Consider the following 25,451-nt stretch of genomic DNA (forward strand, 5'->3'; position numbering starts at 1 on the left):
CAAAAAATTTAAAAACATAAAAACAAATAAAGTGGAAAACCCTGGGCATTGACTTCTGTTCTCCACAGGCACACATGTGCACACATCGTCGTCGCCGTCGTCGTCGTCGTCGTCGTCGTCGTCGTCATCATCATCATCATCATCATCATCATCATCATCATCATCAAGGGCTTCACTCGCACAGTTCTGTGTCCCCCTATTCTTTTATCGTCCCTTGCCTCTGATAACACTACTGTATTTTTGTCCCTATGACTGTTAACTTAAGGTGCCCCATGACAGGTACACCTCAAGTTACTGTTTGTTATCTCCTCTTGTCACAGCTCTGATGGTCCCTGCTGGCTTGTTACTAGATTAGACAGGATATGGGTGGATGCTTAGTATCTCTGGGAGTCCTGAGAGCAGGTCCCTTACAGCTCACGGGAGCGACCCTGGGCAGCAGTGAGGTATAGCAAACGCTTTCAGCAGTCAGCCGAGCTGCTGGCTGATGACATGATGAACTAATGAGGCCACAGTGGGGAAGGAGCCATACCTGAGGACACCCGTTCTGGCTGACCCGAGGCACGTCGAAGGTCATTGGCGATGAGATAGGGAAAGAAACCTGGGTGAGGGGCAGCCCCACAGAGGCAGGGTCCTGCCTGGCCTTCCTGGCCCTAGAGAGACAAGGAGACAGTAGTTGGCACTCTCTGACCTATGGCCACCGTGACATCTGGAACTCACATTTAGACTCTAGGCCTAGGAGAAGGAGAGAATGCAGTGGCCTACCTCACTTAGGCCAGGACCTTGTAACATGCTGGTGTCAGGAGATGACAGCTATATAGATGTAGCCCCCAGGCTCCCTTAGCAGGGACCTGAGGTGCACCGTGGCGGTATCAGAGTAAGCCAGCTTTACTATTTTTAAAACTCGCCTTCCCACCTCATCTTTGAAAGACGTTAGCAGAATTCCTCCTGACCTGTGGGAATCCTGGCTTATGCTTAAGGAGTAAAGGGAGCCTGAGGGGAAGGTACAGATATATGTCTGTGTGTGACTGTCCGTGTGTGCACGTCCATGTGTGCATATGGTGCTTAAAGTTTGGGTCCATTGGTGTATGATTACTGCAGCAGGCCTCATGTCATTTTTGGGGACCACCAATTGCAGGAGCCTTAAGCCCTGAACCTGACAGGGAGAGGGGATTGTGGGGTAGTGGTCTTGGAGTGGCATGCTTGTTTAGAGGGGCAGAGGTACCCCTGGGTAGGAAAAGAACCTCTCTTGGCTTCCTTAACACTGGCTCCTTCTTGCTCTTCAGGCCGGCCTTCCCTACATGCTCAGAAATCTCAGGAGAGATCCCACATTCCTTTTCCAGGGGCTCAAGTCTGCTGGAAGAGAAAGGTGAAGTCTGCTGTGGGGAGCTCACTAGGGCCTCAGATCAAGGTGTGTGGAGAGCATCGTAGGGACTTAGGACAGGGGGAGGCTTTGCCCATCCCAGCCCCCCCCTCCTCAAGCTGCTCCGACTCACTTAAACTCAGTATAGCTGGGAACTACCCGAGCAATTACCACCATGGGGCTGGGATTGTTGACTAAGGGCTCATTGACTCCTCGAAGAAAGACCTGGAGAAGAGAAGAAGCAGGTGAAGGCTTGCGGCTGTGGCCTCCCAGAGGCACAGCCAGCGCCCCCCCCCCCATCCCTGCCATCAATCCCACCCCCACACCCCTACACATGCCACGATCATGTGATCATCATGCCTCTGCCCATCCCTGGGACCTGAACCCCTTCCCCCTGCTCCTCTTGTCTTTTTCTTTGCTCAAAGCCTCTCTGCTTCAGGGAGTCACCCTCTGGGTCTGACTGGGGCAAGTGCCCCTGATTTCCTAGGGCATTACTGGAATTCAGCTGCCCTGAGGGACAAGTTATAGATGCTTGAGTCCAGGAGTGGGAGGTGGTCCAGGTAATTATGTACTCTGGTCATGGATCCTCCTAGGTTTCAAGAAGGGGGTTCTCTGATGAGAGTGTAAGACAAGAGGACACTTTGTAAACTGAGGGCACTAAGTCCAGGACATGTTTCTCCAACTGTGTTGGTCATACGGGAAACTTTCTGATTTGGCGTTCACCAACTCTGGGGTCTGCCCACTGCAGGGCTTTTCCCAGCAAAGGTCGGTTGGGAAGTCGATCCTCAGTATGAGCACCTGCCCACAATTCCTGCCAGCTCCCTGGGCCCTTCTTTTTGCTATACATCTCCCTTTCTCTCCTATGCTAACGCGTTCTTGCTTTTGCTTTTGCATAAACCAATTTCTTTCCCTGGGTGTCCCCACCCCCACCCTCTGCCAATCTATCCTGATAGCTGCTTGTCCTCCTCAAGGTTCCACAACAGCACCCCTGGCTTCCTTCTAGTCACTGTCACTGTTGCTAAAGCCTCCTCTGTAGCATTTGTCAGAATTGGAGCTTCCAACTTAGCCCTTGCTTGTTCTCTATTTGATATAATTGGCATGGCGGACACAAGTGTCTCCTGGACGGTTGCCTTCCCAGGTCTTAGCTTAGAGCCTGACACAGAGCCGACATTAGCAAGGTCTGGGGCATTGAGGAGGAAGTAGAGACTGATAAAGGGAGAGGGGTCTCTGGGCTTCTGAGTGTTAAGGGGAAGGATGGAGAAAGAGAGAGACCTGGGGACAGACTGGGAGAGACACAGTGGTCTTAGGGACAGTGGAGTTGAACTAGCCTCAAACCTTCCCAGGGGAAAAAGGCAGGAAGGGCAGGGGTCCTCAGGCACAGCCGGGGGTTTATTCCCTCTCTGGGTCTGTTGCAGCTGGGAAAACCTTGGCCAGACCCAGACCCGGACCAAGACCCCCTGTAGGCTTCAGTTTTCCATCCTGTACATTGACATTTTGGGTCTTCTGGCTCTAATCTCCAGTGCACAAAGAAGCCCAAGGCTAGGGGCTTACTCTGAAGGAAGCCCTCCCCTCACCTCATTATCCTTCCCTTCTCCTGGACCCATCTCTGATGGGCTGGCTGGTGGCTACCTCCACACCTGTGTGATCTGGTAAGTGCTTAAATCATTCTTAGTGTCTTTGGTTCTTAGTGGAGCCTCCCAGGAAGCCTCTGATGTCACTGGAGGGCTGTCAGGCACCATTGCTCACAAGAATGCCAACAGGTATGAGGGCTGAAGGTGACAGTCTAGGTGTGTCTTGAGGGGATGGATAATTTACATATGGTGTGTGCTGACTCTGGTCAGGTATGAATGAGACAGCGGTGCCAGCATCCCTGCTAGTGACAGCCTGTTGAGTAGCTGAAGCAATTTCTTTTCCAACCGTGTCCCCTCATCTATCATCAGCGAAAGTCAGCTCCTGCGGCTGTAATGGAGACCTGGTCGGGAGAAAGGTCTGTGCTGGAGTGGGGAGTGGGTGGGTGGGTGGGCTGCTGGGGGCAGGGGAGCTCAGACTCTATTAGACAAGCCAGAGACTGAGGCAGGGGTGGGGCAAGTTCACAGCTGTGTGGATGTGGCCCCTTGCTGGATGAAGCTTGGGGACAGTAAGGCCATCTTGTTTTTAATCTTCCTTGTCCTATATGTTGGACTGACTTGTCAGTTCTAGAAGGGAACCAGATAGAAGAGAGGGAGGAGACACCTACTGGCATCCAAGGGGTGGCTGTGGGGGAAGTGGTGATGTGAGGAGGGATCTCTGGGCTCTTATATCAGACCATTTTGTGTCTCAGTGTCCCCAGATGTGACGTGGGACTAGAGAATGGGTACTGCCTTGCCAGGATCATGGTGCTACATGGTGAGGGATCAAATCAGGTCTTCTGCTGAGGTAGGGAGAAAGCTTGAGTCACAGTCCTGTGGATTGCACACGGTTATTTGTGGATACGAGCCTGTTGCCTAGGGAAAGGCTCAGGGCCCGGATCCCTGGGCCATGTGTACCTCAAGCATCAATCATTCCTCCTGACGCAGTCCTTGAGCTGAAAGGTGAACGGTCATGGTACGTGGCAATGCCTGGTCTGACAGTACATGAGGGTGTATAATAGCTCTTGGAAGAACGAGTGAGTGAGTGAGGTTGCAAATACTCAAGCAGTAGGTGAGCCAAACCTCAGGAAGGGTCTGTGAGTCTTAGGCCCTAGGTTATGAGTCATTCCATCAACAGGAAAGAACAGGACTGAACACAGCTAGGGGCTGGGCCAGGGCCTGGGAGATAGGCTCTTCCTTGCTCCTAGGAGCACAAAGTCCATGGGAACCTATGTTGCTTCCTAAAGGACGTGAGGAACTCAGGTGCCACTTAGCCCTTCTTCCTTCATTCAAGGGCAATACGGGAAGGAGAGGCCAGGCCACTTTTGTCCCAATCAGGGATTGTCCTCACAAACTCGGGCTATTTTTTTTTTCTTTTTCTTTTTCTTTTTCTTTTTCTTTTTTTTTTTCCGGAGCTGGGGACCGAACCCAGGGCCTTGCGCTTGCTAGGCAAGCGCTCTACCACTGAGCTAAATCCCCAACCCCTCGGGCTATTTTTTTGTTGACATTTTTAATAACGTATTCTTATTGTGTGTGGGAGGTATGCTTGTGTCATGGTGTGTGTGTGTGTGTGTGTGTGTGTGTGTGTGTGTGTGTGTGTGTAGGCCAGAGAACAACCTTGTGGAATCGGTACTCTATGCATATTTCAGGGATTGAATTTAGGTTATCAGGTCTGCACAGCAAAGCGTTATCCATTGAGCTCTCTCACCAAGCCCACCAGCTAATTTGGGAAGGTCTCATTGCTTTTCCCCTTGATTTATTTCATAGACACCTCTCTCCACACGCTTCGGTCATTTAGAGGCAAAGGATTCTATCTGTCCCTGTAGCACCCCAATGCTGGTACCTCCAGAGCTGTGTGGTCATAGCCAATGTAGCGGGGTAGTAAGCTGCCCTTCCGAACCACAGTGGCGTACAGGCGGGTCTTGGCAGTGGCTTCATCTTCTTTCTCATTCTGCATGGGGGAAAGGCAGGATAGGATAGAAGGTACATAGGAAGGAGAGTGTCTAAGGGGCAGAACCTGCTCATAAATCCACCCCTGTGTGGACACTTGCCTAGCATTGCTCCACTGGGACTCCAGTGGTAATTAAAGCTCATGGTCCCTGGGAGCCCTTCCAAGAAGATCATCCAATAAATCTCCCGTTTTCCATCTGAATATTTCATTGCCCTCGCAGGGACTACTGCCGGCCTGTTCTCTTGGTGAAGAAGTGATAATGAGGCCTGTGCTATAAGTGGACACAGGGTTAGGGGCCTGGCACATGCTCCAAGTGGCCAGATTCAGGCCTAGCTCCAGGGTCCCTTGGGGTCTTTGCTTCCCTACCTGCCCTGGTGCCCCTTCTGTAGTCCTAGAGCCCCAGGGAAGATAACGATCTCTGGCACCATAGTTGAAGAATTGCTCCACAAGAAGTTTAGTGCCAGGGCCTGGGGGGGAGGAGTAGGGATGGGAACCACACATGCTGAGTGCTTCCCGTGTGCCAGGCACTTTAGCCAGCACCACACAGAGCCTGTCCAGAGGCGCCTTGTCCCACCTTTGCTGTGGAACAGAGGAAGGCCAGGGTAAAGTGGCTTCCTGTTGGCATACAGCTAGAAAGTGGCAGAGCTGAGACAAACACAGACAATCTGATCTCACGGTGTGCTTGCCTTTGAAAGGGAGGGCTCTGGAATGCATGTGGAAGGGACAGCATCTGCTCCCCTATGGCCCAGCACACAGTAGCTGTTTAATAAGTACTTGAAAATCAGAGTGAATCTTCCTCACCAGTCAGCACTAAGGAGTCCAGTCCCAGGCTGAGAGGTTGAACTTTCTAGTCCAGGTTGATGCTCAGTTGTCCCCCTGGCACGGTTCATTCTAGGGAATGTTTGCCTGCCAAGTATATATTCTACATCTCTGGCTTGGGAGGAGCATGACCTGGACCCACCCTCAATGCGATATATCCTCAGAGAATTGGGAGGATCAGACCCTCGCCTACTCAGTCAGAGGTTAGGCCTAGGGCTTGCTTGGGCTTACCTTTTTTAACTCAAAGTGGTATGGGTGGAAGGCGCGTAGGTATTTAATGGGGATTTCATAGGACACCAGCTCCTCCTTCTTATTGCTGTCCATCACCTTGAGGGTCACATCTGGAGAGGGGGGAGGAAGCTTTTCCAGTGATGTGAGACAGCGAGGGGCAAAGGGACCTTGCCGAAACCAGACAGAGAATGGAAAATGCTGAGGGCTGCATGTTTCCTTGGGTAGCTATTTTGTTAAAATTGCAACACTCCTTTTTGGAGGGAGGCTCATAAAACTCAGGAAGCCCACTAAATGAAAAGGCTTAGAAAATGACAAGACTCACAAACCCCTCCCTAAGATTGTAACAGCAGTCAACACCTGGCAAAAGGAGACTATGGTGGAGTTGCCTGAAACTTGGTCCAGAATCTCTACAAGGCTGCATCATTTGTGTGTTGCCACTCATGCTGAGGGTGAGCATTTCAGTGACACAGCAGCCTGTGTCACCTGTGCTCTTGTAACTGCTCTATCCAGTTTTGTCAACTTGGCACAAGCTACAGTCATCAACAGTTAGGGAACTGACTCCATCAGACAGAACTGTAGGCATGCCTCTGAGGGCAATTTTTTAATTGCTAATTGATGGGGGGAGGGGCAGCCCACTACGGGTGGCGTCATCCTTAGGCCTATATGCATGGTCTGTATGAGACAAGTAGCTGAGCAAACCAGAAAAAGCAATCTAGTAATAGAGTTCCTCCACTGATATTTGCTCTAAGCTCCTGCCAAGAGTTCCTGCCTTGGCTTCCCCAACGATGGACTGTAACCTCTAAGCCAAATAAACCCTTTCTTCCCTAAGTTGTTATTGGTCAGTGTTTTATCAGAGCATCAGGGGAGAAAATTAATACAGTAAGTCCTTACCCGTGTTCCTTGAAGTAACCTTAATAAACTTACTGGTCCCTCAATAGACTTGAGAGGAATTATCAGGTTGTCATGGTACACCACCTGGGGTAAACATGTTTCCCCAGGGAAAGTCACACAACACATGTACGTGTAGGAAACACACATGTGCATACAACCCCCCAGACATTGTCTGCATTCCTATCCAGGGCGAGGCTTCATATCTTCCCTTGTCATAACACTCCCACCAGCTCCTCATGTGGGACGGGAAGGAGGGTGCCTTCATGCTTCAGGTAGGAAAACAGCCTCAGTAAAGAAAACAATTTACTCGTGCACACTCTCTAGGTAAGTACCTATAAAGCGTCTCCTCCGTGGGGCTGAGGTCAGGAGTACTATTTGTTCTCCAGAGGACTTGGGTTCAATTCCCAGCACCACATGGCAGCTCACAACACTGGTAACTCCAGTTCTGTCCTCTTCTGGTCTCCGTGGACACTGCATGCACGGGATGTACAGATGTACAGGCAGACAAAGCACCCGTACTCATAAAATAAAACCACATAACTTTAAAAAGCCTACTCCAAGTACACTAAGGTCTTTGGGGAGGTTAGATTTTATTTATTTATTTATTTTGTGGGTGAGTGTCGCCTCATGTATGCATGGTCACCATGTGAGAGACTTGTGCCTGCAGAGGCCAGGAGTGGGTGTCAGGTTCCCTAGAAATGGAGTTACAGACACATGTGAGCTGCCGTGCAGGTAAACTCGGAACTGAATCCAGGTCCTCTGCAATAATAAAAGAAATAGCACTGAGCTATTTCTCTGGTCTCTCTTCCAAAGACATTAAGATCAACACACCGTTTAGTGAACACTTTTACACTGTCTCATAAAATCAGGACAAACTTTAAGGAAAAGTCAACATCTCGGAAATGATCATAGCGCCCACTGATGGGCACCTGCTGTATTCTGGGCATGGTACCCAGCTATTGTTCCTATAAATTGTTATGGCAAGCATCATCACCTCTCTCTAAAATATGATCAATGGCACTCAGAGGGGCCATAGAACTGGAGCAACATCCTACCGCTAGGAAATAATGGGCGGCGAGGGTGCTGGATTGGCCACTCTTGATGCATTTTCTTATTCTTGGAAATCTGTGATTTGAAAAGGAGGAAGAGATATTGATGAGGAGAGAGAGGCAGAATAAAGGGGTTGGGGGAGGGAAGGTGAAGCCGGAAGGAGAAACTAAAAGAGATCCATCATAAAGCGGGCCAGGGAGAGCAAAGAATATGCTTGAGGGGTACCCTTCCCTAAAGACATTTCAGCACCAGGAATGGCTGCTGTCACAGCCCTGTGCATCCCTCCCACACACAGTGCCAAGTGACTAGAGGGTGGGAAGGAAGCTATTCTTTCTTTCTCAGTCTTCTTTACGGCTAACCAGAATACACAGAGAAGGGACAGCACTTGCCAAGAGCAGGCTACATGGGATCCATACCCGGTAGGAAAGTGGCACCAGAAAGTCTCATAGTTGACCAGGAGAAAGTATAATACCTCCAGGATTTGAAGTCAGTAGGTCTGGGTTTCCCTATTAAGATGCTAATTTATTTCCTCTAGGAAGTCACTTAGCCACTTTGAGTTTCTGTATAACTTTAATACTTTAAACAACGCAAACAGAAAGACTCTTACTCAATCCCTAAGATTGCAGAGGAAGGACTGTGTGCATTTGAATGAGCGATCCCCCCCGCCCCGCCCCCAGCTCTCGCCAGTCTCCCCTTGTTAACCATCTGCAGCTCTTCACACACTCACCCATCTCTGAGCAGACCTGAGAAGATTCTGCCAGGGTATCCCAGTATTCCCAGCCAAGACCAGACCACGGTACCAAGGAAGCTGTAAATGTATACCCCCTTTGAGCCCCCCAAACCGACTGAGATTTTGTGAGACCCTGCATCTGACTGTTTTAGAGCAGCCTGCTTTTGTAGGAAACCAGCCCTGAGCTGTAATGGGGCAGGGGGTGGTGGTGATGGTCAGCCAGTCCTACTATGGTCTTGTCTTCATGTTCCAAACACGCTTCCTCGGCTTCCTGTTTAGGCACTGAACCCTTCCTCCTTCCGCCCCTCCTTATGTGTGGTCAACGTGCCATTTTGACTACCCACCCACTTTGGCCTTGACCCAGGGTCTAAATTTCCCATTTGCTTTTTATTAGTGTGTCCTTGAGCTACCTCCCACCCTTCCCTTGCCTCTTGGCCTGGCCCCCAATTCCCTACCCCCACTGCAATATCACCACAGCAACCAGTTCCACTTCGGTTCCAACAAGCAGCTTCAATCTGCAAAGAGGTGCCTGCCGATATACCGACTCATGTGTCTCCTCACCCTGCTGTCTCTCCTGTCTCTGTTAGTCCTGCCTCCTGCTACACGAAAGACCCCAAGACTACTGACCTCATCGCATCCTTCCTCATTTCATCCCAGTTGTGCATGGCAGGAGGGTCCACTCACATCACCACACACACACACACACACACACACACACACACACACACACACACACACACAGGAAAGAGAGAATGTGTGCAGACAGCACATACGACATGCACATTAATGAGCCAGCATACAGGCACACAAAGGCATGGATGTATAAGCACGTATCTACATCTGTGTAGACTCCCAGGGTAATTTCCCCCTCTTCCATACCTTCTCAAACCATCCCTACTACTTCCTTTACAGGAAGAAAACTATTCTTTTGCCTGACTAGTCCCCCCCCCCCCCCACCTCGAGCCCACACAACTCCTGAGGTGCTGGAGCCTACTGTGTTATCTCCTTCCCTCTCACAGTCTCCGGACTGTCAGCCTTTAGCTCTGTGAAGTGAAAAAGAAGTCCTGCCTAAGCCCTTGGGGAGACCTCCAGGGGAGAAGTAACAGTCTGCCCTCTCTTCTAGAGCCACCAGCAAGAAGGGAGGATGATGCTCTGACTGGCTGCGTTTAGGGACATGGCAGGGGTGGGCCCTCTGCTCTGTGCTGCAAGTGCCCGGTGCTATTGCTCCCAGGCAGGTCTGACACTTGTGTAACCAGCGGTTCATACTTCAGTATGTGCAACGCAACCTCCCACAGTGAGAAACACACAGGGTACACTTGCATGTGTCTAGTTTGGTACCTGGTCCGAGACCCAGGGAGGACTAGCCAGGATTAAAGATCTATTCTAGCCATAGAGGCATTAATTAAACAAACCCAAATTCAGCCAGGACCTGGAGCTCCAGTGACATAACCCAGGTCTCGTGCTCTTTAAATTCTCTCAGCCTCAGTGATCTCTTCTAAGTAGCACAGCTCCTCTTAGAGGTGGTAGCTCATATGATGGATACGTGGGGATGTGCTACAAAACTATAACGTGTCATTTCAGTGGGACACGGCAGTAATAACCACCTTGAAAATAATCACAACGGTCATAAAAAACGATAAACTCACATTGTCTGGAAAATTCATTTATGTGGAACAACTCATTTTTCCAGCAGGCTGGGGAGATGAGGCATGATGGGATTATGATTTTTTTTTAAATGCTTTTATCGCAGCCCAGGGAGGTGTTCAGCTGGTCTCCAGCTGTGTGGAGAGAGCCTGCTTTTGCCTTCCTCTCTCCACTGTATCTCCCACACGCTGGTGCCCAGCCCCCAACCTCACCTTCTCGTCCTGTGTCCTCTGCCTGGATCTCCACATTCACTGTGTCCCCCCAGATGGGGGCTCTGGTGGGTTCTGAGGTCACAGAGGTCCTTGCTTGAGGGCTGTGATTGTTGGCTTCTTCTGATGTGGTTTTTCTGGAGAGGAGGGGTGGTTGAGTTAGAGAGTGGCTTCTTCTTGGGCTTCGCTATGTGGACAGGGGAGACAGAAAGTGGGCAGCTCTCCTCACACAGACACTCATGTCATCCTGGGCTCAGTGAATGCCCAGCTCCTCCCCTCAGCTGTCCTGTTTGGTGGCCACACCATCTTCCTGGCCAGTGCTGGGGCCTTGGCTTAGTTTCAGAAGCCAGAAGCTTACAATGAAAGCAGGACAGATGCTATACCTGTCTGTGTTTTCCTGCCCCTTGCCAAAGAGGGCTCCTGGCAGGCACCTGTATGCACAAACCCCATCTGGACCCTCCTCTCTGGGGTCTGTTCAGTGGGAGAATGCTTCTGGATGACAGTTAGCCATATGCCACCCACCTAGCGTCTCACTCCTGGCTTTCATTTTCTAAGTGTGTGGCCCAGAGTCCCAGGCTGGCCCAGATGCTGCAGTTCTGAATCCTTTCAGTGGGATATACTCATTCCCCCGCCTCCCATGATGCCCACTGTGTTCAGAACCTTGGACTGGACACTGGGAGCTGGGCGTAGGACAGAAGAAAGGGCTTCCCAGCCCTTGAGCACTTAGTCTCTCAGGGGGAGGCTATGCAGGTGAGGGAGGAGCCTGGGTTTTCTGCAGCTCGGTATAGACAATAGGTGTAGAGGACGACTGTCCCTGCGATCCAGGGCCATCAGACAGCTCGATAGAAGAATTAAGACCCTTGTGTTATTTCAGGCTGGAAATGGTGCTTCTACATTGATTATAGCAGTCATGGATGAGCAGTGCCTGACCCAGCCTGCAGGAGAGGAGCCCATACCATACACCCAGTGCGAGGGTGGGGGGTGCATCCCCCTCTGTCATCCCTTTGTCCTATCTCTGTGACCATGGCTGATTGAGGGGTGCCACATGAGCCTCTCCTGCCATTCTATATTTCCATTCTGTCTTAATAGCCGTCCCTGCAAAGCCGTAGAGCAGAGAGCTCCCGGACTTTGCCCTCAGCTCACCATGCTGGTATAAGCCCTCGGAGACGCCTCAGCTTCCCACGCAGGTGCTCTGCACCTCTGACAGAGGTAGAGGAGACAGCAGCAGCCGGCGGTGGCCATGGAAATGTGGGAGCACTAAGGACATGCAGGCCCTCCCACATGTCACAAACCTGCCCCCTCACAGGCTCATCCTTGGGAGCCTCTTAGGGATTTTTCAAATGACTCCATGTGTATAGAAAATACAAAACCGAGGATGTGGAAAGTCAGGACTAGACTGAGATGGAACCCATCACCTGTCCTTGCCAGCCTGTCTTCTCCCTCCCACCTCTGTCCTTTCTCCTCCTTTATCCAAGCTCTGGGGGTTTTGCGGGAACAAGACTGATGTTAAAAGATGTACGAAATTAGATGGAGCGTTCCCTCAGGACCAGAAAGAGTTAAGTCTCCCCCAGTCTAGCCAAGAGGTGGTCAGGATAGGTGAGTGAGCTGAAGGCTGAAGGGAGGTGGGAGGAGGCCCAGGGGAGGGGGTGGGCAGGAGGAAGCTTTTAGTAAGTGGGGGAGTCTTTCAGGGTAATGGCTTTTCCTGGCACAGCTGACTGACTCCTCTGGGCCTTGTTGAGAATCTAGAACTGGAGCTGGGGGTGGGGAGAGCCTTCTGACTCCTTCCAGAATGGAAGTCAGGGACCAGTTGTCTCCTGACTCCCAGTCCCAGTTCTGCATGTGATCTTGCACCTGGCTGAGTTCTAGGTCACAGGTTCAGAGGGAGCTCAGGCTTCCCAGTACAGCTTCAGAGCTCAGGAGTTCTAAGACCTCATCTCTTTCAGCTGTCTACAAGGATTTAGGCTCCCCTCTCCGTATCTCCAACGCCTCCCCCTTGCTAAACAGCCTGGCAGCTTCAGTCAGGGGCTAAAGGAACTGGTGCCTGTTTTCTCAGGCCTCAGACCTGGTTCAGTCTCAGCAGGATGGGACTGCAGTTGGGTTCAGAGGAGGGGTGCAGTTATCTTGGACCTCAAGCCGTAGGAAAATGTAATCTCCAGCAAGGCCTACACCTCCCCCAGAGTGCAAGAAGAGTGTGTCTGATAAATTGCAGGCCTCTGAGCCTGTATTACCTGAGGCTCCCACCCCAGCCTCGTGAGAGGCCCAGGTCCAAGCACAGCTGTGAGTGGGAGGGAATGAGAAGCTTCTTGTCTTTTTATTTTTCTTCAAGGTCATGACTTATGGAAAAATGCACTATCTGCTTCCCACTGTTGATGAGGGTTGGAGATGTGGACAATCAGCAGACATGGATGGAGGCTGAGGCACATGCACGCACGCGCACAACACAAACACACACATGCACACACACGCATGGATTGGCATACACATTGTTGCAGTTTGTATGCTCCACTATATACCCATTCTCTTACCTGACACTGAGACCATTGTGTGTATGTGCATGTGTGTACATGTATGTATGTATGAATATGCACATATATGTAGAGGCTAGATGTTGACTGTAGGTAACTTCTATCTCCATCTTTTTTGAGACAGGATCTTTCAGAAAAGATTTGGCTAGACTAGCTAGCCAATAAGAGGTGGGCATCCTCCTGTCTCTGCATCCCCAGCACCTGGGGTGGGGTGGCAGTGGGGGTCATGGCAACATGGCTTTTTACATGGATATTGGGAACTGATCTGGACTCAGGACCTCGTGATTGCTCCACTTGCATGTTACTGGCTGAGCCATCTCTCTATGTCCCCTTGCCATCTCCATCCCGCTCCTCACTTCCCTGGCAGTCTGCTAGCCTCTGCTCTTCTCCAGGCCCATCTGAACCCATCTCCCCCATCTACAGAGGAGGTCTGGCTTCTCCAGAGAGTCAGTCCCAGGACAGACCACCAGGAGAGCAAAGCAAAGGGAAGGACCTCATTTCAGTCTGTTCTGGTTGCTCAAGCTTTAGTAGGATGAATAGAGCCAAAGTAATGTTCCCTTCTGTTTCTACACGGGGAAGGAAACACTCAAACAGGCTCCGAGAAAGGAAGGACAGATCTTTAGATGGGCATGTGGCAGACTAAAGGTTTTGCTACCCTTCAAAGTGGCCCACCACGATTCTATTGATGGCTCACCTGGAGAAACTAGGAAGACAGGCTTAGACTAGATGTTCTGAGGTCAGCTTCCAGGCCCAGGCAATCCCCCACCCTGCCCCACAGCCTTCTTCAAGTCAACCTCTGAGCCAAGGTCACCAGCTTCCTCATCTTCTAGGAGGTAAGTGGCAGCCAGGCTCCCAAGCCTCAAGCCTCCTGGAAGGCACTTAGCAGCCTGAAGACCTCTCCCCAAGGTCAAGGACTGCATTCTTAACCCTGAGCTTACCTACTATGGCTAGCAAGGGAAGGTGTCTGGAGGAGGCAGGGCTCACGGAGATGTCCCCAGGAACAGCATGCTTTCCACAGGGAAGGCTGGCAGATTTGGAGGTCAGGAGTCAGCTCAGGGCAAGTCACAGGGTGGGAGGCTTAGACCTCCTGAATGAGTCCTTTCTGGAATTCTCTTTATTCTAGACCCCAGATTCAGGGTCCTCTGAGGTTGCAGAGAGGAAGGGAAAACCTTGATTCCTTTGGACTTGGCTAAGCCCCGTGCAACTGCTGGGCAAAATGCTGCCCCAGGGAATCCTTAAAGAGAGGGTGCTGATCTGAGGCAGGCAGAGTCCAGTCCAAAGCCCCCACTCATCCGTCTCTCACTTCAGACTTAGCCTGACAGTCACACCCCTGCCTCCTCATCTCTCTTCTGGCTCCTACGCTGTCCAAGTCCTTGTGGACTCCTGGATGTCAGAGTTCGTCATTTAGAGCATAAGTGAACTGTTATCTTCTGCAAAGTGGTGGGCTCTTATCTGAGTTTTATTGATTAATTGCAGTATTGATTAATTGCAGACTAATGAACCATCCCTAATTACTGACTACACCTGGCAAGGCCTCTGTGCTGGTTTCTAATTACACCTGGTCGGTTGTCTGTCCTGGTTAGGTTTTGTCAGTCTGACATACACTTAGACGTTCCTGAGAAGAGAGAACCTTTAAGCACTTTCCACTGTGGGCAGTGTCATCCTTTAGGCAGGGTGGGCCTGGGTTGCATAAGAAATGTCACTGAGCAAGCCTGGGAAAGCAAACTGGTAACAAGCGTTGATTTCTGCTTCCGCATCTGCCTTGAGTTTCTGCCTTGGCTTCCCTCTTGAGGGACTGTAACCTGTAAGCTGAACTCAGTGCTTTCTTTTCCAAGCTGTCTTTGGTCATAGTGTTTATGGCAATGTGGAAGTCAGCTAGGATAGCCTCCACTCACAGAACAGCTGGCTGGAGCCAGGAAAGTACAAGTCGAGGGCAGGAGTTCCCTGCCTTAGCTTTGGAAACAAGAAAGGCCAGGCTTTAAAGGTCAGGCTGGGTGTGATGGTGCATCGCTGTGATTCTTGCACTTGAAAGGAGAAGATCACAAGTTCGAGGCCAGCCTGGACTAAATAGCAAGTTCTAGGCCATCCAAGGCTTCACAGTACGACCTCATCTTAAAAAAACTCAAACAAACAAACAAACAAGACTTTGCCCCGCCCCATTCCTTCCCACTTCAGCTATTCTTAGAGGAACCTTTCATGGGGGTGGGGACATCATCCCTTTTTGGAACTGGAAAAGTAGGGGTCTTTAAATATGGTCCATGAGGGAACTGTGGTCAACAGAGCACAGCGCCTGGGGTAAATTTAGAGTCAACCCTGTATGCTGGATGCTCTCACATCCTCTTTTCTGAAAGGGACTTCCCTGTTTTCAAAAGATGGTTTTGTCTCTGAGGCTGGGGACAGCATGGGGCTGAAAGAACTGCTGTGTGTTGTACACAGCCTCAGGGACATCTGTCCTATATCATCGTTGGTGAGGTTCTCCAAAGTCACCTTCTTAGGGCAGGGAGGCAACAAAATCCTGCATGGGTGAGTGACAGTCCCCATGACAAGCTGTGGGCCTGGGTGAGACAACTTTAGAAGGTCTCATGACTTGAGACTCTCTCAACAGGTCAAGCACTGACTACCCACTCTTACAGCAGTCCCTGGAGGAGCCCAGGCCAGACACTGAGGTGAACTTCCCAGCTTCAGAATTCTTCCTGAATGTTCAGATTTATTGTCCCTGACCTATACCCTAGTTCTGAGGTCTAGGATATCTCCTTATCCAAGTGCTGGGGACTGCCCAGGTGTTCTCATGAGTGGGGACAGTGTCCTCTTACCAGTTTCTTCCTCCTGTGTACACTACTGACTTCAAGCCAGGAACCTGGCTAGCCACCTCAGGTGCTCATGTCTCCTAGCCTGGACCAGAGGGTCCCAAATTAGTGTGTGTGAATGGGGACACCGGATATCTGGAAAGCACATGAAGTAACACCCTGAAGCTGTGCTGGGCATCACTGGCTCAGATGCTGGGATCCTGCACTGCAGCAGCTTCTAGGCCTGCCCTGGAAATAGAGGGCATGCTCAGATTCCAAGGGCTGTCCCCGTAGAATTGTCTTTAAAATTGGGGAAGCAAAACCTGGCTATGGGGACTGGAATTCTTCAGATCCAGCTCAGATCTTGGCCTCCTCATTGTCACAGGGTCTTATAGCTGGGTGTTGACTCTGGTTTTACTAGATACACAGGCCATCCTCTGAGTCCCCAGCCACAGTTCTGAGGGTCATCTTTGGACCAAATTCCTCCAATACCTTCACAAAGCCCAAAACGCTGTCTTCAGCTCTAAAGATGCTGGGAAGACCTAGCAGTCCTTCCCGAACCCTCTTAGCCCTTTCTGTAGAGACTGGGGAGGCAATTTTTGCCATCTATGCTCGCCAGAGATAGACCCCACAGCTTGCTGAGGACTTCAGGCTGGTCCCACTGAAGGCCAGAGGAGGCGGATTAGACTTCAGGTGCACAGTTGTTGATTTGAGTCTTGACTCCTTGTTCACTGCTAGGGAACCAGACTTGTTTCCCAAACATTTCCTCCACTAATGCTGCCCTGTAGTGAAGCCCCACACAGGATAAGAAGGCTCTGTCTACATGCCCACAGGGCAGAGGGGAGGCACAAACTGGGGCTCCTGGGGTTTTCAGACTGTAGTGAGGGTGGAAGAGACCCCAAGGAGGGAAGGGGCACATAGAAGAGGCCCCTGTGGAGTTGAAAGCAGCAATATTTGCAGTCGTGGAGACTAGAGGAATGGCTAGAGGCAGGGAAGGGAACCTGGCTATTCCGAAATGAGAAAAAAGAGGCCCCAAGAGGAGGAGAGCCTGCTCACACAGGCAGAGGGACAGTGCCAGGAAGTCACTCTCCTGGAAGAAGAGCAGCCAGCAAGGCTGGGCATAGCATTGAGTCTGAGCTGGGCAGGGAGTGGACGGCTATGATGGACCACTGCCGATTGTAGCTGACCAGGGCTGTCTGGCCTGATGGATTTCACATAGAAATCTAGACTTCAACCCTGAGCATGGACAATACAAGCCCCAGTTCCCTCAAATCAGAAATCAGTAGGCAGTTGTGTGCGTGCAGGATGCTCTGAAGGAGCCAGGGCTGTTGGCTTTGCCAGAGTACTCTACAGCCTATTATACATCGCACACTGATGACCCCAGGATTATGCCACAGGGCTGGCCCTGAAGGTATGGACTTTGGCATTCCTAGTGAAGCCCCCCACCCTACTTCTGCTGGAAGCTGTGTGGCTAGGTGGAGGATGACAGGTACAGGGAGGAGGCAAGAGCAGGTGGGGCTGAATTGGGACCCAGAGGTCCCTGCAGGTGGCCTTCCGCTGTCATTGCTGGGAACTACACCACGAAACATTTGTTTCTGAAGCCCACAGGGGCCTAGCAGGGGCAGAGAGGGGTCACACAAAATGGAGAGGGAAACCTAAGCTCCCAGCTACCCATGGTGTCTGGGAAGCAAGAAGCCAGTCAGAGCTCCATGCACGCTCAGTGAAAAGCTGTGAGGCCAGCCTGTGTACCATGTGCCCCGAACTGGAGAAAGAGCCCTTCCTGCCCCTGCTGCTAGCTCTCTCCCAGGCAATGCTTGCTTCTGTGGGCAGTGTTGTCGTCCAGGCTGTATCTCAGGAGATTGGTGCCCTGGAGAGAACTCATGCTGTCGGGGGCTGAAAGTTCACTTCAGACTGAGCCCTCTAGGGACATGTGCTGAGCTGATGTGGGGAACATCTGGAAAGAATGTTTGTAAGTCTGACTGGGGTAGAAGTGTCTCAGGACAGCCCCACTTCAAGCACCGCCACCAGCTGTGTTTACAGCTCTGGGACATAGGGAGGTTCTCACCGAACAAAAATGTGGAGGCCCTGAGCCTCGTGAGTAAAACCATATGGAGCAGGTGTGGGCAGGAAATCAGGCGACAGGGCTGGGGCCTTACAGGATGATGGAGTCCCAGGGCCCACCCAGCATCTGCTCTGCAGCCTTGTCTCTTTCCCCAGGGACATCCTCCTGGAAGACAAGGAGCCTCGATTGCTTCTAGAGTCAGTGGTTCCCACTGTTATCTTTATCCCTTCTACTCCACAGCAGCCCATCTCCTCAGTCCAGTCCTCACTCTGTAGGGCCTCGGTCTCCTTACCTACTGCAAGGGGATAATGTCACGTCCCTCCTGGGGCCCTGCTACTATGAGTATGAGTATGGGGATCTGGACTGCTGGTGCTTCAAACAGGACAAAGTTACACGTGGGGGCCACGTTCCTCCTGAAACTGTCCCCCAAGTATGGTCACTATTATCATTGGTTTGGCCAAGCCCCACTCCACAGTTGCTCAGGCAGGTCACCTGTGAGTCAGCCTCCCTCTACCTTCTCTGCTTATGGGACTCCTTGACCAAAGGAGGGGCAGGGAGGTAGGGCACAGGCTAGGTATCCAGGCTGGCCACTGGGCCTCTTTGGAAGGCTGAGTTAGGGCCTTGATGCCAATGGCCATCTTCTAAGAGGAACGAGTGCTACATAAAAGGCCGGTGCAGCTGGGAGGTTGAACCGATGTTGGATTTTGGAATCCTGTATCCTCGCTTGGGGACCTATTCACTGTGTGACTTCAAGGATCCTAGAAATGCTCTGAGCTTCAGGATGCCCATGTGTAAGATGGGGTCTGAACTCTATACCCACTCTCTGGGCACATTTGTCGTTTACTTCTAGTGTCCTTTCCAATTAGTAACAAGGACACAGCCAAGATCAGGCTCAGTGGGGGCCAGGGTCAGGGCTTACTCTTGACTATTACTGTCTGGCCCTGACCTGCTTCTCACCCTTGGCTCAGCTAAGGCAGGCCTGGCTACATGACAGAGGAACCACCCAGGCTGGCTCTGTCTCCACTCATTAGCTCGGGGTAGTAGGCAGCCAAGGTAGCAGCTGCCAACACTGGCAGTCCTTCCCCAGACTTTGGCCAGGGGTCAGAATCTGTAGGCCATCTCCTAGTGCTACCCCATCCGGCCCACTGGGGTATCCCCACCTGTCAGGACCACTGCCTTCCTGGTCCCTGCTGGGCTGGGACTGACAGGTCTCTGCGTGCCAGGCTGGAAGATAGGCGCTGGACACTGGACAAGTTAGGGGAGTCCTGGGGCCTGGGCACTGACCCAGCAGACCTGGGTGTGGAGTCTGCCTTGTGTAATACAGCTAGGGTTCTAAAGAACAGAGAGCTTCCAGGCTAGAGAGCAAGCCAGACTACCAGACTTGTACCAACACGAAGGCCAAAGCTCACATCACATCCATGGAAAGACTGAGACCTTGAAGCTGAGGGACTGCTTGGCAATCACACCAGAAGGTCGGGGCAGTGGGCCAGATTCTGCCTCTTCCTGACCCTAGTTTGACTTCTTTCCCCTGCCCTGTGGCTTTTTTCTGCTGGGTCTCATGTGCCCAGTATGAGTGCTGGGTGAGGACTGCCAGCATTGCCCAAGGCTCTTCACATATTCCCACGTGAGGTGTTCAGGCAACTTTCCCAACATCACACAGCAAGTGAGATCAGCACCCTGTCCATCCATCTATCCATCCACCCATCTATCCACCCATCCATCCATCCATCCACCCACCCATCCATCCATCCATCCATCCATCCATCCATCCATCCATCCACCCACCCATCCATCCACCCATTACTAGCCTCCAGCTTCCTACATTCCATAGAATTGTGCAGTAGGGAAAGAACAGTGAACAAGAGACCTAGCAGTTGCTGTGGAATCACTGGGACCTGATATACAGCAAATGAACAATTCCATGGAGACAGAGCTGTGGAAGTCTGTAGTCCAAATGCAAGGGGAAGATTTAGCCTGGGAAATCAAGGGGGCTCTTCTTTGAGGAGGTTGGAAGAGAAACACAACTGCTTGGGGTAGGAGGGAACAGTGGTTCTGAAAGACCTGGGGGATGTCCATTATGGCTGAAGCAAAGATAGAAAAGGGGTGGGAGGTCATGCTGTTGAGAAGTTGGAAGGACTCGACCATGCTGGACTTGGAGTTCTCCCTATCCTGGGAGCAGTAGGGAGACATGGGTTGCTTTGGTATTTTGGGGCCACAGTAGCAAAAAGACACCTGACTTAGGAGGAGGTTGGCAAAGGTGGAAGACTGGATATACCAAGAGCAGGTGGGCAAGCAAGACAGTGGCCTATGGGCGGTGGAGACCCGTGGTCAAATTCAAGAGATGAAGAGGGCTTTGGCTCTCTTTGACACAGATTGGCTAGGGCAGGGTGTGATTCCTGATACCAGGGTAGCAATGAGAAGACATGGAGAGTGTTAGGAATGTGTAGCCGTGGAAGGAACTGAGGTGGGCCAACATCTGATGCTGTGTCGGAGACATGAGGAGCAAAGCCAGAGAGAACGTGGGAGTAGCCAAGAGAAGCCAAGGAAAGAAAGGGCTCTAAGACAGTGAGTGGTCACCAGGGATTAGAGCTACCAGGAGACTGTTTTACACAGAGGATGTAGCCCATGAGGGACTCAGGAAAGAATTGTTGCCACAGAGTAGTGGGTGGGATTATACGGTGGCTTGGACAGAGACGGGCAGAACCGTAAAACAAACCACTGGTCTCTCTGTAGACAGCGGTGCCGGGGTGAGTGTCTACTGAGGGGTGAATGACCTGAATCTTCTGTGCCTCCCACCAATGAGACAAATGAAAGAGTAGTTTGGGGCTTCCTGCCCTACCTACCACCCCAGCTATAAGCTTGCCTGCTGAAAAGGCAACAAAGCCAAAGAGGATAGGAGTCTGAAACAAGGATCCCATCTGAGGTGGGCCAACATGGCCATGCAAAGCAAAGTAAGCCAAACTGGATGACTAAACTCAGGACATCAGAGCCAGGATAAAAGTGCTTATAGTAGGGGTTGGGGATTTAGCTCAGTGGTAGAGCGCTTGCCTAAGAAGCGCAAGGCCCTGGGTTCGGTCCCCAGCTCCGAAAAAAAGAACCAAAAAAAAAAAAGTGCTTACAGTGCAGGGTTACATAGACGTGTGTGTGTGTGTGTGTGTGTGTGTGTGTGTGTGTGTGTGTGTGTGTGTTCTGGTCTTATTGTGTGTAATTGGAAAACAATACATGTTTGAAGTGTATACCATGATTTGACATGCCTACTACGAATGAGACCAGGTAATGGGGTTAACGGTCCACCCTTTCATGGTTATCCTTTTGTGTGTCTGTGGTGGGGATGCTTAAGGGTCACATTTCAAGTATATAGTGTAAAATTAACTATAGTTCCCATACTGTATAGCAGATCCCCAAGTGTATTCATGTTGTAGCTGGATGTTTGACCTCTCTGACTGACATCTCCCAAATTTTTCGATCCTCAGACCCTGGTGCTGCCCTTTAACTCTTTGTTTTGTGAGTTCAACAAGATTTCTCATTAAATGAGATAATGTATTTGTCTTTATGTTCCTGGCTTATCTCACTTAGCGTAGTGTCTTTCATGTTAGAGGAAGTTACATATGGCGTGTGTGTGTGTGTGTGTGTGTGTGTGTGTGTGTGTGTATACACATAATTTTCCTATTCATTGATGGGTAGATGTTTAAGTTTGTTCCATGTCTTCAATGCAAATGATGCTGTAACAGTGGAGAGATTCAGATCTTGCTTTACGATACTGACTTCCTTTCCTTTGGCTATGTATCCAGGTGCAGGATTGGTGGATCATTTACTAACCCTATTTTAATGTTTGAGGAGCCTCCACAGTGTTTCCCACTGTATGAATTTGCATCTCTTGCAACAGTGTAGAAAGATTACCTTCCTTTCACACCCTCACCAGCACTTGCAATCAATGAATCAATCAATCAACCAATCAATCACTTGTGTGTTTATGGGGTTGAGTGGTGCATGTGCCAGGGTGCATGTGTGGAGGTCAGAAGACAACTTGTGGGACTCTGTTCTCTCCTTCTCCACGTGGGTTCCAGGGCTGAACTCAGATTGTCAGGCGTATGACCTGCACTTTTACCTTCTGAGCCATCCCAAGTGCTCCAGAGCTGGCTGCCTCTTACCTTCCTGGTGATAGCTTTCTCAACGGGTGTGGGACGGATGACCTTCAAGTTCTGATTTGCAAGTCTGTGGTAATTAGTAATGTTGAGCACCTTTTCCCACACCAGTCTTTCACTTGTATGTCTTTTACTTTACTATGCTATTTTATATTTTATTTTATTGAGATGGTTTCACGAAGCCTGGGCTAACCTTGAATTCACTGTGTGGCCAAGGAGGACCTTGAACTTCTGATCTTCCTCAGTGGCCAAGCGCTGACCTCACAGGTGTGTGCCATCAATGCTGGGTGTATGTGGTGCTGGGAATCAAAACCAGGGCTTTGTGCATGCATGCTAGGCAAGCTGTCTGACAGCTGAGCTCCGATCCTGGTCTGCTGGTGTGACTTCTTTGGGAGAGAATCTATTCAGGTTCTTCATACGTGTGCCAGAATGCATGAGTGCCTGTGTGAGTGAGCACATGGGTGTGTGTCCATACATGTGTGTCTGTGTGTGTTTCTGTGTATGTCTGCGTGTGTGCATGTGTGTATGTGTGTGTTTATGTGTATGTCTCTCTGTGTGTCTGTGTGTTTATGTATATGTCTGTGTGTGTATGTGTGTCTCTGTGTTTATGTATATGTCTGTATGTGTGTGTGTTTATGTGTATGTCTGTGTGTGCATGTGTGTGTTTATGTGTGTGTGTGTGTGTGTGTGTGTGTGTGTGTGTGTGCATGCTGTAATAGTAGTGGTGCTTGGGGATCAAACCCAGGGCTTGGTATATGTTAGGTAAGCCCTCTGCCACTAAGCTATACTCCCAGCCCCCTTCACCCATTTTGATTTTTATTTCTTTGTTTTATTTTTTTAGACAGGGTCTTACTGTGTATCCCTGGCTTGCCTGGAACTCGCTTTGCAGACCAGGCTGGCTCAAACTCTCTGAGATCCACTTGCCTCTGCCTCCCTGTAGCTGGGATTACAGTTGTGTGCCACCACAGCAGGGTCTTTTAAACACTGAGTTGATTTTCTGCCCCTGGGATTTGTAAACTCTCCACATGCTTGGGGTGTTGACTTCTCATTAGACGTGCGGTTTGCACACATTTCAGACCATTCTGCTTCTTCGTGTCAGCAGTAGCTTTTCTCTGCTGTACGGAGCTTTTCTGCTCCTTGTCACCCACTTGTTTATTTTGCTTTTGTTGCTTATACGTTTGATGTCAAATTAAAAAAAAAATCACTGCCAAGACCAATGTAAGGATCCTAGGGAAACTGTTTACTCCTAGGTCTTAACAGTTTCAGACTTTACATTTGAATGTTTATAATTAAAAAGAAACATATTGAAAGATTCGTGTGAGGAAAGGCTCTAGCGGACTTCTTTGTTGCTTGCTGTGTTCTGGGTCGTAATCAGGCCTGGAAAGGCATCGGGTTCTTTCTAGGGCTTAGGGATCAGCTCTAGGGTCTTGAGAATTCTTGGTTCTTGCTCTGGGATTTCTACCTGGGGCTTGGGGTTCTGCACTGAAAGCCAGCTCTGGGTCCTGGCAGCTGGGCCTTCATTTCCCAGAAGCCCTCCCTTCTCCTTTTCATTTGCATCTCATTAGCACCACTTGGAGCTGCTGGAGCTCTGGGACCAGGCTGGAGCCTGGCACAGGCCCTGCTCCCATCGTGTAGGAGGGGCAGGGATGCACGCCTCCCACTTTCTACCCTTCGTGCTGTGCCATTGGGTCAGAGGGACTAGGGTGTTCTCGGCTCTTGACACGCCTATCCAGGCTCTTGTTCCCTAAGCTCCCTTCCCTTGCGTGTTCCCATAGCAACAGGGTGATGGTGCAAGGGTCTTAGGAGCAACACAGCCACCCAGCTCTCCTCCCCTCCACAGCCAGGCTGAGTTGCTGACAAGCAGGGCTTCAATCTCCTGAGATGATCAGTGATAATTGGTTTATGGAAATAGCTAAGAACCTGAGGGATGCTCCCCAGTAGACACCAGCCTCCCACCAAGCCAGCTTTCTGCCACCTGTCCTTCCCTGGTTCAGAAACAGAGCTGGGGGAGGGGAGGGCAAGAAGCTAGACTGGGCTGGTGAGGTTTTCCTAGGGAAAGCAGGCAAGACCTTCACCTGTTGTTCTCCAGCAGAGCCTCCAGGACCCCTTTCCCTGTGGGAGTGGAGATCTGAGTGGGCTGATTGTCATCTTAGCCTGGCTTTTGTTCCCTTGGCCCATTTGTGTGTATGTGGGGTGCATTGTTGGCGACATGGAGAATGAGAACAGAGGGAGGGCTGGCTGGCTACTATGTTGCCTTATATGCTCTTTGAGGAGAACTGAGGATCACGAGATAGGCAGAAGACATGGTATGACAGGCCCTCTCCACCCGGGTAAATGAGCATGCGCAAAGAGCAGCAGAGTTTACGTGTGTTGTGGTAAAGGACTAAAAGCCCCATGACAGAAATGATTAGGAAGAGGCAAGGACCCACAGGAGGGTAGCTTCGAGCAGCGAGGCCTCTTAGGGTCCCAAAAGCCAGTAAGGCAGACCTCAAGTCTTTCTGCAACAGGAGAGTGAGGACTCGAGAAAGCTGCACGTAGATTAAAGTAGGCAGAAGGCCAGTTTGCAGAGAAAGACCAGAAGTCCTTCCCTACCCAGGCTCACGTTTCAGAGCATTCCAGGGGGAAAGCCAGGGGTGGTCTATACTCAGTGGGATGGAAATGACCAGTAGAAGGGTAATTAGCACCTCCGAGTTTTTCTGTTTGCTTTTCTAGCCTTCACCAATTCTTCTGAGTGCTGTTTCTCTTTCTAACTATCTGTCCCTAGTTGCTCCCCCACCCTCTGGGGACAGACTTCAAATGCCCAGGCTGGTAACATTCCCCTAGACCATCCCCATCCCACACTGAACACAGCCTAGGCACTACAGACAAGGGCTTGCCCCTGTGAGGTCAGGTGGAGCTCAGTCCTGGCATGGGTTACCACACAGCCAGGGACAAGACAGGTCTCTCATTTGCACAGGAGCTCACTTTCCAAATATTCATCAGATGGTTTCTGCTTGCAGACCCAGACCCAGTCCTACCTCAGTTTTCCCAGCTACTTACACCACCACGTAGGGCCACGGTTCAGAGCCATCCTTGCAGGCAGGAAGGTTGGTAGCTCCATACAGAGTGACCGTGACAGTCTCCTTATTACAGGGAGCCAGGTAGTTGGTGTCAGGATATGGGTCCAGAGAGGTATCCAGGCGGTCCTGTGGTTCTTCAGGAACCTGTGGGGAAAGCCAGGGCTAAGTGGACTCTTTTGATGGAGTATTTCTCTTTACTGTTACTGGTAACTTCTACCAGGTGGGTCAAAACTTTCCATGGTATAATTTACAAAACAAAACAGAAATCATGAAGAAATTTCATAAAAACTGGTGTGGTGGTGCACACCAGCCCTCAAGAGGCAGGAGCATTGGAAGGACCAGAAGTTCAGGGTCATCTTTGGTTCCTCCGGTTTGAGGCCAG

General features: G+C 50.7%; 1 protein-coding gene across 16 annotated transcripts in view; it reads right to left on the bottom strand.

Moving 5' to 3' along the window:
• The window catches only part of Ccdc33 (coiled-coil domain containing 33), a 98,878-nt gene that overhangs the window by 50,721 nt on the left and 22,706 nt on the right, over positions 1 to 25,451 (bottom strand). For 13 of the 16 annotated variants that reach the window (XM_087562007.1, XM_087562004.1, XM_087562008.1 and 10 more), the window contains 6 exon segments: positions 25,050 to 25,213; positions 10,496 to 10,629; positions 5,969 to 6,078; positions 4,811 to 4,918; positions 1,494 to 1,585; positions 530 to 650 (listed from right to left, as the gene is read on the bottom strand). In XM_087562007.1, coding sequence (XP_087418133.1) covers positions 530 to 650; positions 1,494 to 1,585; positions 4,811 to 4,918; positions 5,969 to 6,078; positions 10,496 to 10,629; positions 25,050 to 25,213 — 729 coding nt within the window. 16 annotated transcript variants of the gene reach the window in all.

Source organism: Rattus norvegicus, chromosome 8 (genome assembly GCF_021556685.1).
Source record: "Rattus norvegicus strain SHRSP/BbbUtx chromosome 8, alternate assembly SHRSP_T2T, whole genome shotgun sequence".
Classification (NCBI taxonomy): Eukaryota; Metazoa; Chordata; class Mammalia; order Rodentia; family Muridae; genus Rattus; species Rattus norvegicus.